This window comes from Equus przewalskii, chromosome 11 (assembly GCF_037783145.1).
Source record: "Equus przewalskii isolate Varuska chromosome 11, EquPr2, whole genome shotgun sequence".
Taxonomy (NCBI): domain Eukaryota; kingdom Metazoa; phylum Chordata; class Mammalia; order Perissodactyla; family Equidae; genus Equus; species Equus przewalskii.
The window spans coordinates 31,953,192-31,970,577 of record NC_091841.1 but is presented as its reverse complement, the minus strand read 5'-3'; the positions used below and the strand labels follow the sequence as shown (position 1 = coordinate 31,970,577).

The 17,386-nt window shown below is 64.1% G+C and overlaps 1 protein-coding gene across 1 annotated transcript; it reads right to left on the bottom strand.

Moving 5' to 3' along the window:
* Positions 1–27: 27 nt before the first annotated feature.
* Positions 28–17,332, bottom strand: TSPAN32 (tetraspanin 32). Its single transcript, XM_070564434.1, has 9 exons — positions 17,089–17,332; positions 16,337–16,451; positions 15,371–15,468; positions 11,363–11,437; positions 5,240–5,341; positions 4,481–4,567; positions 2,351–2,434; positions 1,967–2,058; positions 28–1,336 (listed from the first exon to the last, which is right to left on the bottom strand). The coding sequence occupies exons 1-9, from the start codon at positions 17,206–17,208 to the stop codon at positions 1,186–1,188; spliced, it is 924 nt and encodes a 307-aa protein (XP_070420535.1). The 5' UTR covers positions 17,209–17,332; the 3' UTR covers positions 28–1,185.
* Positions 17,333–17,386: the final 54 nt, after the last annotated feature.

Below are 17,386 nucleotides of genomic sequence, written 5' to 3'. Positions count from 1 at the left end.
TTGTTGTGCATAGGACATACGTCTGGCTCTTTCTTTAAAATTTATTTTGTAAGTTGTAGAATAGTGAGAGGAGAAGGACAGACCCAGAGGAGGAATGCACGTCCCCAGAGACCCTGGACTGTCCCCGAATGCAGGACCCATGGGACGCTGGGGCGTCTTCCCTTGGGGACAGGATTTCAGTCGCAGGAGTGCTGTTGGCTCGATATTCGGTGGCAGCGTTCTGGTTTTTGGAAGTGGGAGTGTGGGAAGAGGTGTGTGTGTGACTGGAAACCCAGGAGGGGACGGTAGTGGCTATCGGTCACTTTTTGGCTGCCCATCACAGAGTGAGTCTTCTTGTTTTGGAGGACCACCCCCCACCATTGGTCTGGGTGGGGGCAGGCCCGACCTCCATGTGTGGAAGCCAAAAGGACCCCGACATTCCCATCTCCTTTGTCCGTTCTGCTGGGGCCCCGGCCTCCCTGGGCCAATTTGGTGTGGCCACCCAGGACTTTGGATTCTGAGCAAAGGACACAAACCCTTGGGGACAGTTAGAGAGAATTCACGGAAGAGGTGGTTTCAATGTCCAGTGGGAGTGGCCGTGGCAGGCTGAATTTCTAAAGCACCCCTCCCCTGACATCCTGCCTTAGTCCCTGGAACCTGTGGACACAGTGTCACTGGGAATGTGGTAGTGCTCCCCCCTTAAGATGGGGCAGTCACCGGGGCGGACCTCATCCGGCCCCATGAACCTTTGAAACCTGGGTGCTGTCTTCAGCCAGGAGGAACGGGGAAGGCAGAGAGATGCTCAGCACGAGAGAGGAGGCCTCAACAAGCCGCCACTCACCTGGACATGAGGGACTGAATTCCGCCAACAGCCGGACCAAGCCCGGAAGCGGATCCTTCCAGAGGCTGCAGCGGGGAGCCCAGCCTGGCCCACCCTGGCTCTGGCCTTAAAGGGAGAGCCTGGTCAAGCCTGCCCTCTGGCTTCTCTGTCTTGACTCCCACCCAGCCTGTCCTGCGGTGTCTGAGAGCGACCCCACCCCTCCGTCTGCTTAAACGGAGCCTGCTCCTTGGGTCTCCATCCTTCCCCATCCCACCACGGGGTGGAGGAATTGGCTCACAGCCTCCTGTCGGGATTGTGTGGGCCCAGGCCGGAGCGCCTTCGCCTCTGTGGGTGGACGGGTGACAGGAAAGGCGGTTGAAACAGTGTCAGTCGCCCTGGAGCAGCCGAGGGCCATCCGAGTGTCCCCTTGGACCCAGACGGCCACTGAGAGCATCTGCTTTAGACGAGTGTTGAGGTGCAGGCCCCCACTGGGAGCATCTGAAGAAGCTGGGCTCCTGGGGCTGGCAGCCACGGGCTCTGAGGAGTAGAGGATACAGTGAGGCTGTTCCAGAACGTGGAGGGGCCAGGCAGGACGCCTGGGCAGGGACGGGGCCCGGACAGCCAAGGTGAGTAACCGGGTGGAGCGAGCGGAGGGGATGGCAGGCAGGGATGGCCGCAAGCACCAAGGCTGCAGGAGGGGCTTCTTGGCTGCTGGGTCTGAGTCCTCCCTGCTCTCTGCGCATGAAAAGCCCTGGGATTCCCCAAGATCAGAGGTCCTGGCCTGGGGCCGTGGTTTGGGGGCCCTGGGAGCATCCATCTCTTGGTGTTGGTGGAGATGGCACTTGTGAGGCTAGGCCTCGGCAGGGGTTGGGGGCAAGCAGAGGGGGTCCCTGTGCGGGCTGTAGAACAGAGTGCATGCTGCTCTGGCAACTGTCCAGCTGCCCCCCTCCCTCAGTGACCAGCTACCACCAAAGCGCCTCCCCTGGAGTGTCAGCCTCGGCTCTTGGTCCAGGGGTCCTACCCAGCTGCGCGGAGGAAAGACATCTGGGGAGTGGGAAGCAGCCGAGGCTCTCTGGCCGGGGAACCAGCTTGAGTGTGGGCTCACCTCCGCCTGCAGGGCTGTGGGACCCCCTGGGCAAGGTGGTGGAGGGGCAGGTGGGGGCCTACCCTGGGCTCAGGGTGTATCTGCCTTTGCGGTCCAAGCTGCAGCCGGCGCGGATGGTGAACCAGAGGAAGGAGCTGAGCAGCATCCCGTACACCTGGGAGGGAGGCGGTGTCAGCACGAGCACCAGCAGCTGCAGGACGGAGGGGCCTCACCGCCTTCCCAGCAAGTTACCCGTAGGGTACAGTAAGGTTCCCTGCTGTCTAGGGATGGGAGGGAGGCAGCGGCCTGCTCCTCCCTGGCTCCCTGTGCGTGGGGAACCCTGGTGCTCCCCAAGACCAGAGATCGGCCTGGGGCTGCCCAGCCCTGCCCTTCCATCGGGGGTAGGGGACGGCAGGTGGAGGGGCAAGGAGGTGGGGGAGGGGCAGTGAGGGAGGGCGAGTGGGTACCGTGGAGGCGAGGCCAATGGCAGTCAGGGTGAAGGTGATGTTTCGATGAGTCCTCAGAAAGCTCCTGATCCCCTGCAGGCAGTCCTGGGCAGAGGGCAACAAGCTTGGCGCCCACCCTGACCACCCACCCCTGCCCAGTGTGAGGGGCCCTTCCGAGGCTGGAGCTGTGGCGCCCACCCAGGCCGAGTGCTAGGACGATGGGAAGTCGGGGTGCAGCACATCCCAGGGGCAGCCACCCCAGAGCTTTGGGAAATGCATGGCAAGCAGGTGACAACAAGCAGCCTAGAGCTGGCTTCTGTGGGACCGAGGGGGCGCTACCCAGGGGGCCAGCGGGTGCCTTCCTCCAGGAGTCCCTGAGCTGCCTGCGTTGGCTCAAGCATCTGGCTCCCCTGGGCAGGCTGGGTCTCAGTCACTCTGGGTCCCCAGCACCCAGCCTAGGGCCGGGCACAGCGCCTTAGTGAGGGGAGGGTGCTTGTTAATGGGGACATCAGAGAAACAGCAGTGGAAGGACCCAGGGTCCCTGGCTGTCCCAGCATCCTGGCTCCATCCTGGGCTTCCATGCCTTGCCAGGGCATGGCATCGCATCCCCAGAGGCTCCCTCTCCAGGAAAAGAGAGGAGACAGTGCATCTCTGAACCACCCAGATGGTGGCATTCGGTTTTGGGGAAGGACGTTGGCATTTTGGGGCAGGCTGAGGGAAGGAAGCACAGTGGGACTTGTAGGGTGTGGTTCTGAAGGCCAGGATGGGGAGGGAGAGGAGGCTGGCGTGGTGTCTGTCCATCCATCTGTCCATGGGTTCACCTGACAGAGTCTGGGCCCTCCGGTCTCCCCGCTGGACCTCTAGTCCTGGCTGGAGTCCAGCCCCAGCTCACACTGGGATGTGGACCGACTTCGGCTGCCCTGGAGGTTGGGATTGTTGGCTCCTGGGGGCAGCTGGCACTCCCACTTGTCCCAGCTAGAAAACAGCCCCAAACGGCCCCAGGAGCCCTGGGTGCACCCCTGTAGCCCGGCTGGGTGCCCCGTGGGAAAATGGACCCAAATTAGCCCCCTACTCCTGGGCCCCACTTGGTCACACTTCCTCTTGGAAGGCAGCCTGAGGGCAGACCACCATCCAGGACATCAGCCCCGCCCCCAGGTGGCTCCACAGACGGCCCAGGGCCCGCATCCACCCTCATGTGCTGGCCCTGGTGTCCCCACCGAGGAGGCCTTTACAATGGGTCCCCATGGCCCTGCCACCTGCAGGGTGCACGGAGATGGCCCTCAGCCCTACTTTGCAGACCAGACGGGGGACCTGAGGCCTCTCCCTGGGAGGCATGAACAGGCCTTCCAGACGCTCAGCCCCCTTCCCGGGCACGCTGGGCCCTCCTCTGCCCTCGCCCCTCCCCAGCACACCAGCCCTCTCGGCTGAGCTGGCTCAGTCCCTCGCTGGGCCGAGGGCCATTTGCATCCTCCTGTCTGTTCTTGGAGGGCGGCCAGGAGCCTCTCTCCCTGAGATAGGGAGATAGGGGTGGGTTTGTTTCCCTGACAGTGGGGGAGGGGAGCTGGGGAGGTGGGTGGGGGAGGGCACGGCTGGAGGGAGGGGAGGGTGGGCTCTCCAGGCCTCAGGAAAGAAGGGCTTGCCTGCCTCCCTCTCTGTCAATGAAGCCCATGGCGGCCAGACTCGGGCTCAGGGCGATGCTCCCTCCGTGGAATGCCCTTCCAGCTCCTTCCAGGGCCCTCGGGAGGCCTGCCTGCCCCCAAGGAAGGGCTGACCACTGCTGCTCTGTGGGCCCTTAGCATTGCTCACCCCCGTTTATCTCCCAACCACCCTTGGTCCTTCTAGAGGCTTCCGAGGGTGGAGTCTCAGTGTCTGGCACTGGCCCCTGGCCTCGGGGAGCCCCCCTGAGGCTGTGTGAAAGAGTGAAGGAGTGAGTGGAGAATGGGGCCGTGTGTAGCCTGGAGAAGGACCTGGGCCTGTGGTCAGAGTCAAGCTCACCCAGCCCAGCCAGCCCCTCTCACTGAGGCCCCTGATCACAGGGCAGCCTTCCCTGTGCCCTGAGTGGGCACGTCCCCAGGGTCTGGGGGAGACCAAGGGGTGGGAGACGTCCGAGGTCTGGGGTTGAGCCCTGGTCGTGGCTGCCCCTCTCCTCACCTGTCTCTCAGCCTCTGCTCCCCGACACAGGTCAGCCTCCGAGCTCCCCAGGAGGCTGAAAGGAGAGCTCTTCCCACAGCACAGGAACTGCAAGAACAGAAGAGAAGGAGGTGGTTTGCTCTCAGAACCCTGGGATCCCTGTCGGACAGATGGGGAAACTGAGGCCCAAAGAGGCCAAAGGACTAGGCAGGGTCCAGCAGAGCTGGGGTCCCCCGAGAGGCCAGGACTGGGGCTCAGGGTAATGTGGCTGCCTTTGCAGGGACACCAGGCACTGGCCAGCCTGGTCCTTCCTGCCCACCAAGAGGGCTTTCCTGTAAAAGGGGGGTCGACTACCCTCACCCCTGGGGTCCTAGCCAAAGCTGCCTGCCTGCCTGCCTGCCTGCAGACTGCTCACCTGCTGGGGCCAGGCCAGCCTCACGGGCTGACACCCTGTAGTCACCGGGCCCTGCTTAGTGCTGTCCCATCTCTATGTCATAATTCTTAATCATTTTTGGACAAGGGTCCTTTCATTCTGCTCTGAGCCCTGAAATTCCATAGCCGGCCCTGTCCAGGGAAGAGGGAAGAGCACAGGAACTCTTTGTGCCTCGCCTGCCGCCCCGGCGGGGCATCAGTGTACTGGGACCCCCTGTTCAGTGCCTGGCCTCGGGCCGGCTGACTCTGAGGGCTGCCCTGTGCCCATTTTCTGGATCACAGTCCACTTGGGGAGGCTGATCGGCTCAGAGCCGCTCAGCAAGGGGAGGCCTCCCCCACCACGCTCACCGTGTCCTGGATGGCCGCCAGCTCCTGCCGCCAGATGCTGGACGAGCTCTTTACTGCCTGGTCATACACCAGATCGTAGGTATCCAACACTGCATCCTCCACCTGCACCAAAAGCATTGTGGGAAGCTCCCTCCCCCGACAGAGCTCCCCGAAGGAAGGGCCTGGCCCCTGTGTGCTGGGCCACATCCAAACGGCCCCCTCCTCCCCCTCCCTGAGCGCAGAGCCCGGGTCCCCTGGGTGGGTGGGTGACAGTGGTTCCTCAGACTTCAGTTGTGGGGACCTCCCCCCAAGAATGGCTGTTCATGCCACACTCCTGCTCCTGGGGGGGTCCTGTGGGATGAGTCAGAGACCCAAGCTCTGCCGCCTGCCCCCGCTCTGGTCTTCAGGAGCGTGGGGGCCCTGCCGAAGGAAGTGTCCGCCCTGCTCCTGTTGATCTGGAAACGGGCAGAGGGGCAGGGAAAGCCAACAGCCTGGCCTGGCCGAGGGCCGGGAGAGGCCTCATGCCAGGAGCTCAGCTCCCCAAAGATGCTCCAGGTCTTTCCCCAGAACCAGCCGAGTGTGTCCCAGAATGCCCAGGTAGGGCCTTGGGCCAGGGAATCGGGGGGCACCTGGGGCCAGCTCTGAGCGAACAAGGACCTGTGGGGGGCAGACAGTGGAGAAGGAGGGTAGCGACAGGCGCCCAGCTGGGCTCTGCCTTGCCTCTGCACCCCCACATCACCCAGACCTCACCGCCTCTGCCCTCCTAGACACCCCTTTCTGTGCCTTGGTCCATGCTGCCCCCCGAAACTGAAATGCCCTCCTCTTGCCAAGTTATTCCTTCAAAGACAAACTGGAATCTCACCTCTTCCAGGAAGGCTTCCCTGACTGCACCGGAACTGCTGGTCTAGGGGCGCAGGCGAGGCCTCTTTGAGCTCCCCTGCCCTCTGATGCTTCCTTTCCCCCCTCAGAAACCCAGAGTTCTCCCTCCCTCCCTTCCCGCTCCCACACCGTGCTGACAGGTGGGACATGCTGATGGGTGCTCAGGGGGGCCCCAAGGGGCTGAGGGTGAACAGAGGGCCTCTGTCTGCTCTGGCCACTCACGCCAGCCCTCGGGAGAGGAAGTCTGGTGGCCCCCCACAGCCTGGAGGACCGGGGGGCAGGGGGCCGGCGGGCAGTGGGGGCTCTCCAGACCAGCCGGGTCCAAAGCCTCTGTGCCCCAGTAGGGACCAGATGGACTTCCAACCCCGCTCCTGGCACCAACTAACCCTCCCCACGGAGATATCGCTCTGCAAGTCGTCCCAAGCCCAGCCGGACGGTTGCCTCCTGCCCGCTGGGAGGTGGGCTGTGTCCTGGGCTGGGGGCAGGCGCCAGGCTAGCCGCCTCTGCTGGAGGGCCTGGCCCTCTCTCTGCCTCAGTTTCCTCAAGTGAAATAGGGGCGGAGAACTGCCAGGCCACTCTGTCTTTATGGGAGGAGGTCCTGGTGAGGGCTGGGGCCTGGCGGAGTGGGCCTGGGGTCAGTGGGGCAGATGGCCATGACAAGGAGGCCAGCTCGGACCAGCCCTCCTGGTTCCATCCCCCCACCCTTTCAACTCCTCCCCTCCCCCACTAGGGCCCGGGGAGGACCTGGCTGCCTCCATGGCAAGCTGTCATTATTGTAATATTGGCAGGAGAAGCAATAGCCGCTGATGGCAGAGCAGCTCTCCACGAGCCCCTCCGTCAGATGAAGACGCAGCCCCAGCAAAGCCACAGCCCCTGCTGAGACCCCCGGGCCTGGCGGTGGAGGCCAGGCCGCACTCTCCCAGCAGGGCTGGCTGTCTAGCTGGTGCTCCACCGTCCGCTCCCCATTGCTGGGTTCAGTGGGTGCTGGGGGAGCCAGAGGCCTGTGTTTCTCTAGAAGAAAAGTGGGGGTGGACCATGTGGTCTTGGACGCCACGGGTCCCAGACATTGGGGTGCTCCCTGCCAGGATGCCTTGGTCTTTAGCCCTCATCTTCCAGAGCTCCAGGGGTGCCCTCTCAGGGTGGGGGTTCCTGGTTTGCTGAATGCACATCTCAGATACTGGCACAAACCAGGTGCCCTGGGAGCCCCCACCACGCCAGCTCCCCACCCCCGGCCCCCTGCTGCCCCCATCGGCCCGGGCTTGGTGACGCTCTGGGCTGAGCCCCCATTCCCATGGTCTGCTAAACCTGCCTGGGTGGGGACACTCCCAAGGTGGCCTGTGGGGAGCTGCAGGTGGTCAGTAGACCAACCCCATGGGCCCGAGGGCCAGCTCTGGCCTGAGCCCACACAGTGGCCAGACAATCAGGGAGGAGAGTGGCCTCAAGGCGGGGGGGGGCCCTGACCACTGGGAGCTGTGAGGACAAGGGACCTTTTGACACTTCTCTCACTGCTGTACTTAATCCGCACATGAATTATTAAGTGGAGCCAAGCAATTCATTTCCCCGTGCAGGTCCTTCTGGGGACAGGGGAGCCACGGCGGAGTCCTTCTCAGGCTGTGTTGGGCGTAATTAATAGCCCTCGCGCTCTGTATTCATCACACAGCCACCCGTCCCCACAGCGCGGGCCTTAGCCAGCTTCGGGGCGCCTGCCAGGGCCCCAAGGGAGCCAGCGTCCTGGAGGAGTGGCTGCTGGAAAACCCCGTGAGTGGTGGGAGCAGTGGGGGGTCCCCCCTCACCCCACCAGGGTCTGTGGCCCGGCCTCTGGGCCACAGAAGACGTGGCTGGTCCCTGAGCTCCTCCATCCTCAGGTTCCCGTCCACAGGGATGCCCTAAAATGCTGTCTTGACCTTGTGTTTCAGGATATCTTAGGGGGTCCCTTGGGGGAAGCACAGGAGGGGAAATGGGGTGAACAGGACTGGCTGGGGTCCAGGCTCCAGATCCCCTAGAGCTAGCAGCTTGGCCCTTTGGCCTCCTCTGCTCGCTGGGCCACGTCAGGGCCTTGTGGGACAAAGACACTGGGACTGTTTGGCCCGGGTTGGCCCAGAGGCTGAGGCTCCTGCCCCTGCCGCTCGGTGCCCCAGTGCCAGCACCAAACATGGCCTGGTGCAAGCCCAGGACGGCGCCACACGGGTCACATGTGACTTGGGCTCAGACGCAGGTGGATCCCACAAGGCCCTTCCCACGCACTGGTTCCTTCCTGCCATGAGCAGCCCCCTCGGCAGGGTCTCTGCCTTCTTTTACAGATGAGGAAACAGGCCCAGGAAAGTTAGCTGACCACCCAAGCATGCTGGGCCGAGAGGCTGACCCCCCCTTGAAGCCAGAGCTCCTTCACCCAGGCCACCCCTGTGCCCATGTGGGCCTGGACATGCACATGGACCACAGCGGAGGGTGGATGGGGCCCACCAGACTGAGGGCCTGGGAGGAAGCCCCAGCCCCGACCTGGGGTCAGGCAAGGCCCAGAGAACTGATCCCTGGCGGCCAGTTGGAGTGTGGACCAGACCAGGATGATTTTTGTCAGGGGCGTGGTGAGGCTGGGACAGAGCAGAGGCCCAGCTGGGAGCCATCCGGCTTTTCGCCCCCACCCCTTCCCAGCGCAGGAGCCCCAGCTGGATTGTGGCCTGTGGCCCCTGCACGGCCCTCCCCTCCAGAACCTCAGATCCTGGGCTCAGAGCTGTAAACACAGTGTCAGAGAAGAGAGGATGGGCTGCAGCCACCCTCAGGAGAGCTGGATGGGGAGCCAGGGCACCCTGGCAGTTGTCTTGAACAGGACCACCCACGCTGTGACCCAGGCCTCGAATGGGCCAGTGGATGGGGAGTGTGAGGCCAGAACCCCAGCCTAGCCTGGCTCTCCCGGGGCCAGACTGCGAGCTACCCCCATGGAATGGAGGCCGCCTTTCGGGGGCTCCAACCTCCTCCAAGAGCCAGAGGAAACGTCCTTTTTCTGATCTGGTCACAGGTGGGTGACCCCAAATGATGCTGGGTTGGTGGTGAGTGGCTTGGGGTGACCCTTGGGCAGGGAAGGAAAAAGAGGCACTGACTCAGGACACAGAGCCGAGCCCTGGGTGGAGAGCCAGACTTCTTGGGCCCCCGCTTTGCCTCCTGCTCTCCCGGCCCCCTTGAGCCTACCCTCCATTCGCAGACCAAAGGTAAGGAAGGCAAGGACCAGAGAGGGTGATTATACACCTAAAAGCACACAGCACAAGCTCAGCCCGGGGGACCCAGGCCTCGCCTTCTGCCCCAGCTGTTCTCTGCGCCTTACATGACCATCTTGGGGGCCCGGGCCACATGGAGGCTGGGGCTGCTGGGTCTCCTGATACACAGGCAAGAAATCAGCACTTGTCACTTGCTGCTGGCATGAGGTTTTGCCCAGAAACCAGCACACTCCAGCCAGACCAGCTTGGGTTTCCCTGGGCTGGTTCTTACAGAGCACACGGGGAAACTGAGGCCAAGGGAGAGGCAAAGAATTGCTCATGGTCGCAGAAAGTCTGGGCAGACAGAGCCTGTGGAGCGGGCTCTCCTTTCCCTCTCTGCAGCCCCACCTGCTGGCTGCCTTGGGGGTCTCGCCTGGAGCTGCCGCCAGGGTCTTGTCATTGCTGAGGACCAGGGGGAAGCTTGCCCCTTGCCTGCTCTTGCAGCTGTGACCTCTCGGCCGGGGAACAGCTGGGCTGCCGGGCTGGGCAGCGTGGCCAGGAGTGGGCCTGAGGCCTGGGACAAGCACTGGAAGCAGACATGCTCCCCTGTGGGGCAAGAGGCCCCTTTGGGAAGGGTAACCTGCATCCCGTGGTGCCTTCACGGCCACCCCACCAGCTCGGGCCCTGTAGCTCACAGCTCAGTGAGGAGAGAAGCCTGATCCCATGGTGGGGGGCTCTGGGCACATGGGCTGAGACAGGGCGTTGGCATTGGTCAGCCCTGCTCTGTGGCCTGGCCCAGTACTGGTTACTATAGCCACCAGCGTCCCCTCCTGGACCCCGCCAACCCCCAGCCCCAACCTGGACTGCCCCACTCTGAACTAAGGGTCCAGATAGGCCTGGGGCTGGGGGCTGGCCCCCACACCTGAGCCCCTCAGGACCCGATGGCCCTCTCTCCCAGCCTTTTGGGCATCCGTCTCCTCTGCTGCGATGGAGTGGCCTGGCCTTGCCCCTGGCCCTCGTCTGGGAGGGGTCGGCCCTGCACACACACTTGCCAAGCCTGTTTCCCAGACAGGCTCTCAGCTCTGTTCCCGAGTGCAGACAGAATCTCTGCACGGCCAGCCTCCCCCCCAGGATGTGGTCCTGCTCTGCTCCCCGGGGCCAGCGCCTTCCATAGACCCACGGCCAGCATGCTTCGATCCTGCTCGTGTGTGCTCTCTGGGGGCTATGGCCCCATGAGACCCCTTCTTCCAGAGCTGGGGTCTCCTTCCTTCCCTTAGAAACAGGACGGGAGCTGTCTCCCAGCCCTGGGCTCCTGGGATGGCCTGCTGACGCAGCAGGCACCACAGAACCTTAGCCGAAGGGTGGATGGACGGATGGACAGATGGAGGAAGGAACAAACGAGCCGCCTCCTGTGGGGACCCGCCCCACCGTTACCATCATCACCCCAGTCGCACCAACATGGAGTCCCTGGGGAAGAGCCCACGTTGAAAATGGAACCAGCAGGTATCCTGGACCACTCTCCCCCTCCGGGTCCCCGGGGCAGCCCCACTGCAGGCAGGTCGGTGTCCGGGGCTGAAGGACTGCTGTCATCCTGTGGACGAGGCCTGGACACCCTGTCCACTCTGCCCTCCAGGCCCCCGCTGGGCCCCCCCCAGGAGTGCAGACCCCTTAGCGCATCTTTGGGAACACAGCCCCCCACTAATCAATCCCTCAGGCTAGTGGGGGGCCCTTCCTCCCCCTGCTCCCCTCCCTCCCCCAACTCCCTGGGCATCACTTTAGGGCCCAGGAGGGGGCGGGGCTGAGGGGCCTTAGGGAGAAGGGGTCCAAGGCCTGTACCTGCCTCCCTCCTTCCCTGGGGAGTGCTGCCCCAGCCCAGGGGATGACCAGCCAGGTGGTCCCTGTGCCCCCATCCCACCCCAACCCACCCCCAGGCAGAGGATGTCCCCACAGTGGTCCCTGCACCCGCCAGGTCTCTCCCTTAGTCAGGCGGGTGGGAGCATGGAGCCGACCCTCAGCTGAGCGATGTGGGCATGGAACCGACCCCCCGCTGAGTGATGGGGGCAGGCCAGGCACTCACCTGGGTGGGCTTGCGGAAGCTCCAGAAGGCCACCTGCACCAGGGCACAGAACACCAGAGCAAAGCACAGGAAGCCCTGGGCAGAGGAGAGACGGGTCACTCTCCATGCGGCCGTGCATGGCCTGGCGGGCTCCCTCTGGGCTGGGGGGATCGCTGGGGGTCCTGCATGAGCCCAGCTCCCCACTGCCCAAGATGAAGACCTTGGGCAGCGGGGAGACCTTGGGCGTTGGGTGTACTGGATCCCATCCCTTCTTCTGGCTCTTTTCTGGAATTCTTCCCCTGCTGCTTGTTTCGGCTCCCGAGGGCCTGTCAAGAGCAGTGCCACACTCCCTGCTGCAGGGAGGCTCTGTCCGCTGCGGCTGCTTCTGGGAGGGGCACTGACCCCAGAAGGCCTGGCAGAGCCTTCCCTGAGCCTGAGATTCGGACCTGGGAGAAGACGCTCCCCCTTTCAGGCGGTCCGGGCAGGAGGAATGGCTCCGGGGCAACCGGCTACGCCCGCATTGGGGAAGGCCTTGGGCAGGGTCCAGCAGGGACCTCTGGTTGTGGGCCAGTGGGACACCCCAAGATGGTGTGACTCCCACAGGGAAGCTCCCCATCCCTCTCCTCACACCCGGCTGGGTCCCAGGGCCCCTCCAATCCCTGCCCCTCACTCTTGCCGCCTCCTGGACCCCAGGATTGGAGGAGACCGGAGTCCTCTGGAAGGAATGCCTTCCCATCCCCGGCACCCTGCTGTTGCCTCCTTCCCTTCCATCAGGGGTTCTGAATCGTTGAGGTCCCCCCAGCAGAAGCTGATGAACGTAATGGACCTCTCCCCTGGAAAAGGCACACAGGCCCCAGTGCTCTTTCGAGGGCACTTTCAGAGGGTCACCCGAGACTAAGAACCCTGGGGACATCACCCCCGCCCAAAGTTCCACCTGCCACCTTTGTGCCAGTGACTCTGGGATCTGAGTCTCCGGCTGAGGCTCCTCCCGGAGCTCCAGACTGGCAATCTGGATGCTGTCCACACAACCCAGGAGTCCGGAGGCCTGACGTAACTGTCTGCACTACCCCCTCCCCACTGCTGCCCCAGGCTGGGTGTGGCTGGCTCGGCCCACACATCACCCGCCCTGGACTGCTGGCAGCCTGGGCCAGGCTGTGGCTGGGCTCTCCCAACCCAGGAGAGTTGATGACCAATGGAATGGAGAGAAGCCTGCAGACGCAGACAGACACACAGACACTGGCCCGGCTAGGCAGGGACGAAGAAATGGTCCACACCGGGGTTGGTCCACCAGGCTCCAGGAAAGGGCAGGCTGCCCCCACCAGCCCCCAAACTCAGGTGCAGGCACAGCGGGGCCTCAGGCTGTGCTGGGCTGGGCTGCCCTCCAGCCTTCTCCTCGTGTTCCCTCCTGCCTGCCCCAGAGTCCACAAGGCCTGTCTCAGGATGACCTTAGAGATGCCTCCTCCTCCTCCTCCCTCTCCCTCCTCCTCCCTCTCCCTCCCCCTCCTCCCGCTCCTCCTCCTCCCTGGCTGGCTGCAGGCCGCCTTTCCCATCTGGAAGTCATCGCTCAACGCTGCCTCCAGGGCTGGAGGCCCTGAGCCAGCTCAGGGGACCAGCATTTTCCAGAAACCGTTTCATGCCTCAGGAGAGAGAGCATGGACTCCCTGCTTCCCATCCCACTGGCTGGCCTGCCCGCCCCTTGGGCAGCAGATGGGCCCACCGGCCCCCAAGGCCTCCAAAGTGCTGACGCTGCTGGGTTTCTTTCTCCTCATTCTAAACAAAAATATGTAAATAAATTGAAATGGCTTCCTTCAGCCGCTGCAGCCAGCTCTGTTCTCTCAGTTGGGCCGTTTCCTGCGCGAGAGGCCAGTCTGGGGAGCAGCTGGAGGGGGTGGGGACAGGAAGTGGGGGAGCACCAGGCTCCTATCACGTTGGGAAAGGTCTCCCAACCCCTAGCTCCTTCACCTGTGGTCACACACACACAGACAGACACACAGATATGCCAGATGCAACACGCACACACACATGCATGCACACACAACACAACAGAGCAGCGTCTCTAGAGTAGGTCTCCCAGCACCCCTCGGGGGCCACACTGGGTGCATGATCCAGGCTGGGGCCAAGGGTGGGGTTGGGGTCAGCAGACCTCCAGCCCTGGGGCTCCCAGGCCCTTCTCACAGCCTGCCCTGCCTGACAGTCGTCCTGGCCCTCGAGTTGCTAGGGATGTGGAATCCAGACCCCTGGTGCTCCCTGTGCCCCTGCCCACAGATCAGAGCTGGAGAAGGCCCTCGCGACCGGCTGGGCCCAGAAGAAAAGGCCAGCCCTAGCGAGACCCAGCCTGGAGCATCTTCCTGCCTCCTGCCTTTGCCGCTTTAAGCCCAGCTCCATGGCGCCCCCTGGCGGCTGACCCCAAGCCCCGCGCTGACCTCTCGAGGCCACCCTTGCCCGGACCCCAGGCCTGGCCCTGCCGGCACCTTGTCCTCCAGCCATGCACCCCTGTAGACCTCACGCCTTAGGACAGAGCCGTGGTGCCCAGCGAGGCCCACACTGCCCTGCGCATGTGCCTGTGGAGTGTGCTTAGGGCTAGAGCTGCTTAGGGCCCAGGGCTGCAGCTCCAGGAGGTGACCCTGTCCTTGCCCTTGGAGATGTTTATAAACTGGGAGTCATTCAACAAACTTTTGCTGACACAGGCTGCGTCCTCATAATGCCCAGGGTGGTCGGCCTCTGGGCCACGCGGGAAGCACAGCCCCAGCACGGGCTCCCAGGAATCTCTGACCCCATGATACACTCACAGGGCAGGGGTGGGGTCTGCAGGAACAGAGGGCTGGAAGCAGGGAAGTGGGGTCCTCGTGGCTGGAAGGGAGGGAAGGAGGCTGGAGGGACCTCTGAGGTAGCCTGGACTGGGTCCTGAACACCATGGGGAGCCTGAGAAGGCTCTGGGCAGGGAGGCATGTGGTGTGTGGTGGCTGGGATGCAGGTGAGAGACCAGAGCTCCAGCAAGTGGAGCCCCAATTCAGGTCAGAGAGGAGGGGCTTGAGTCAGAGGGGCAGGTGGAGTGGCAGGATGGCCCAGGGAGGAGCAGGTATGGGGGCAACAAGAAGCAGGGTGAGGTGGGCCCTGTGGGGCCTGTGGGACCTCAGCAGGTGGCGGAGACCTCCCCTACCAGGGGAGCTGTGGAGGTGGCTGTGGTGCTCAGGAGGACCCAGGCTGCAGGCCACCTTGGGGCCGCGACACAGGCCAGACATCCAGGCCGCCGGTCAGGCTAGCAGAGGGCCTTTCTCTGCCTCCCCGGGTCTCTTGGTAACAGGAAATGGAATTCACCCAAACCCTCTTGCTGGGGCCTCCAGTGTGACAGAACCAGGCTCTCCCCGGGCCTTTGTGAATGGCTCCCAGGTCTGGGAGGGCCAGCTCTGATTGGGTGAAGTGGGGCTTGGTGGACGGGTCCTAAATGGCCCGAGTGGAGGGGTCCTGGCTGGCCTCAGTGGAGGGGTCCTGACTGGCCCAGGTGGAGGGGTCCTGGCTGATCTGAGTGAAGGGGTCCTGGCTGGCCTGCGGGGAGGGGTCCTGGCTGATCTGAGTGGAGGGGTCCTGGCTGGCCTGTGGGGAGGGGTCCTGGCTGGTCTGAGTGGAGGGGTCCTGGCTGGCCCAGGTGGAGGGGTCCTGGCTGGTCTGAGTGGAGGGGTCCTGGCTGGCCTGTGGGGAGGGGTCCTGGCTGGTCTGAGTGGAGGGGTCCTGGCTGGCCCGAGTGGTGGGGTCCTGGCTGATCTGAGTGGAGGGGTCCTGGCTGGCCTGTGGGGAGGGGTCCTGGGTGGCCCGAGTGGAGGGGTCCTGGCTGGTCTGAGTGGAGGGGTCTTGGCTGGCCCGTGTGGAGGGGTCCTGGCTGGACTGAGTGGAGGGGTCCTGGCTGGCCCACATCCCTCGGGCCTCTGTTTCTGTCGGGACATTGCAGGGAGGCAGGTTCCGTGGTCTCACAGCCTGCCAGTCCTTGATCTAGCCTGGGGGGCCGAGGGGGCTGGGGCACAGAGAACTTACCACCGCCATGAGGCCCCCGGCCTCCCGCACAGTGGCTGTGGCAGTCAGCACGGCCCCCAGGGTCAGGAGCCCGGCCAGGCTGATGCCCACGTAGAAGGCTGGGTGGGAAGAGAGAAGAGGAGGGCTAGGGGGGCCCAGAACAGGGGTCCCAAATGCACAGATCCGGGTCTGAAATCCAACTGGAGGGTCACCACAGGGCTGCGGGACTTCTGGGAGCTCTGAATGGGCCACGTCTCCCCCATCAGGCAGGGAGGTGCCACCCCACCCTCCTCTCCGCCTCCAACATTCAGAAGGTGGAGGGCAGAGGAAGCCTGGGAGCCCCTGCCCCCCTCTTGCCCCAACCCCGTCCTCCTCTTGGGGCTATCTTTGAAGCCACATCCCCCCCATGCCCTGGTGACAGGTGGCCATGAGGGGGCTGTATCTTATCAGTCCCAGCCCAGGCCCCAGGCTTCCTGCTGTAGGGAGGCTGGGGCCCAGGGTTCAGGGTGAAAATGTGAGGCCTAAGGGGTGGGAGGCCTGGGGGCTGGGACCCAGGTCCCGACCTTATGGGCCTCACTTTCCCCCACATCTGCCTTCCTTGGCCTCCTGTGCTCTCACCTGAGGCCAAGCCAACCAGGGTATGAGCTGCTCAAGCCTCATCCTGGCTGGGCCCCTCTCTGTGGGAGCATCCGCTCCAGGACACAGGCCAGGTTGGGCCCCAACGCCCCCCGACATGCCCACGCTGTCCCCAGGCTGCTGGGGTGGGTGGGGGGACCAGCAAGAGCACACACTATCCCCCAGAGCCCAGGCTCTGCCTGGTGGAGCTGGGACCCCTCTGCAGCTCCCTCCACGCCTGTCCCCATGGCCTGCCCCCATGGCCTACCTTAGCCCAGCTCCGCTAGGGAGAACTCACCCCTGGGCTCCTCCCCAGCCACCTTTGCCCGTGAAGCTCCCTCCCCAACAGCAGCCCCCCAGGATCTCACTCACCCCAGCGGTGCATGGCCTTGTAGGAGGTCCTCTCTGAGGATGCGTGGCCGAGGACAGCAAAGTGGGCCCCGAAGTAGGTGAGAGCCGCCATGGAGGCCACCGCGAGGCCCAGCAGCTGGGGGTGGGGCAGACCCAGAGCATGGGGGGCAGGGCTGGACACAGACTGAGGCCCCAGAGAGCCGAGTCTAGGGCTCCTGGGTCCCCCTGACCACCCTCCCTCCAGCTTCCTCGTCTCACATGAGACGGGTTCAGCTGTGGGGCTTCCGAGTGTTTCTGTGGGGTGGTCTCAGGAGGCCACACACACTCACCGCCCCCCACCACCACGCACACTCATTGTCCAGCTTCTCCAAGGACCTGCAAGCTCGGATCTTTCCGTCTGCAGAGCAGAGAGTGGGCCCACCCCAGCCCCTAGCAGGCCCCTCCCCTGCTCTTGCAAGAGCACCTCCAGGAGGGGAAGCCAACGCCACCCCCACCCCTGGGCATCACCGCCTCCGACCCCAGTTCACCAGACTCCGCCTGGCCCTGCGCTGTGTGGAGGGAGGATGGACACGTCCCACAGGGACAGCCCGCCAGGAGTCCACTACCAGGGACCCCAGGCCCATGTTCAAGGGGGCAGCATGGGGACAGGGCTGGTATGTGTGTGTGCGTGTGCGTGTGCGGTGTGTGTGTGTGTGTGGAGGGGAAACCACAGTGCTGGAGGTCCAGTCACATAGCCCACCCCATACCCGCCTCCTGCCCCACCTGCCTGTTACCAAGACAAAGAAGCTGGTGACCAGCATCTGGCATTTGGCCATCCTGACTCGACTCCGCGGCCTCATGGCGCTCTCCTCTTCTCCTCTCCCCTCCTCTCTCTTCTCCTCTCCTCTCCCCATCTCTCCCCGCCCCTCCTCTTCCCTCCCACTGTGGTTTCCAGCTGGGTGGGGGCCTCAGACCGCACTGCACGCCCAGGAGGGAGCTGCGTCCGCCTGTCTGTCTGTCAACACACCCAGAGAACTGAGCCGCTGGGGGTTCCGGAAGAAGGGCAGGCAGGAAGGGGAGGGGACATCAAGG

Excerpts from the sequence above, each read along its gene's own strand:
- TSPAN32 (XM_070564434.1), bottom strand. The coding sequence starts at position 17,208 with ATGGGGAGAGGAGAGGAGAAGAGAGAGGAGGGGAGAGGAGAAGAGGAG. Across the intron at positions 15,469-16,336 it reads CAAGGCCATGCACCGCTGGG|CCTTCTACGTGGGCATCAGC; the intron begins GTGAGTGAGATC and ends CTTCCCACCCAG. Across the intron at positions 2,059-2,350 it reads CCATTGGCCTCGCCTCCACG|GTGTACGGGATGCTGCTCAG; the intron begins GTACCCACTCGC and ends CCTCCCTCCCAG.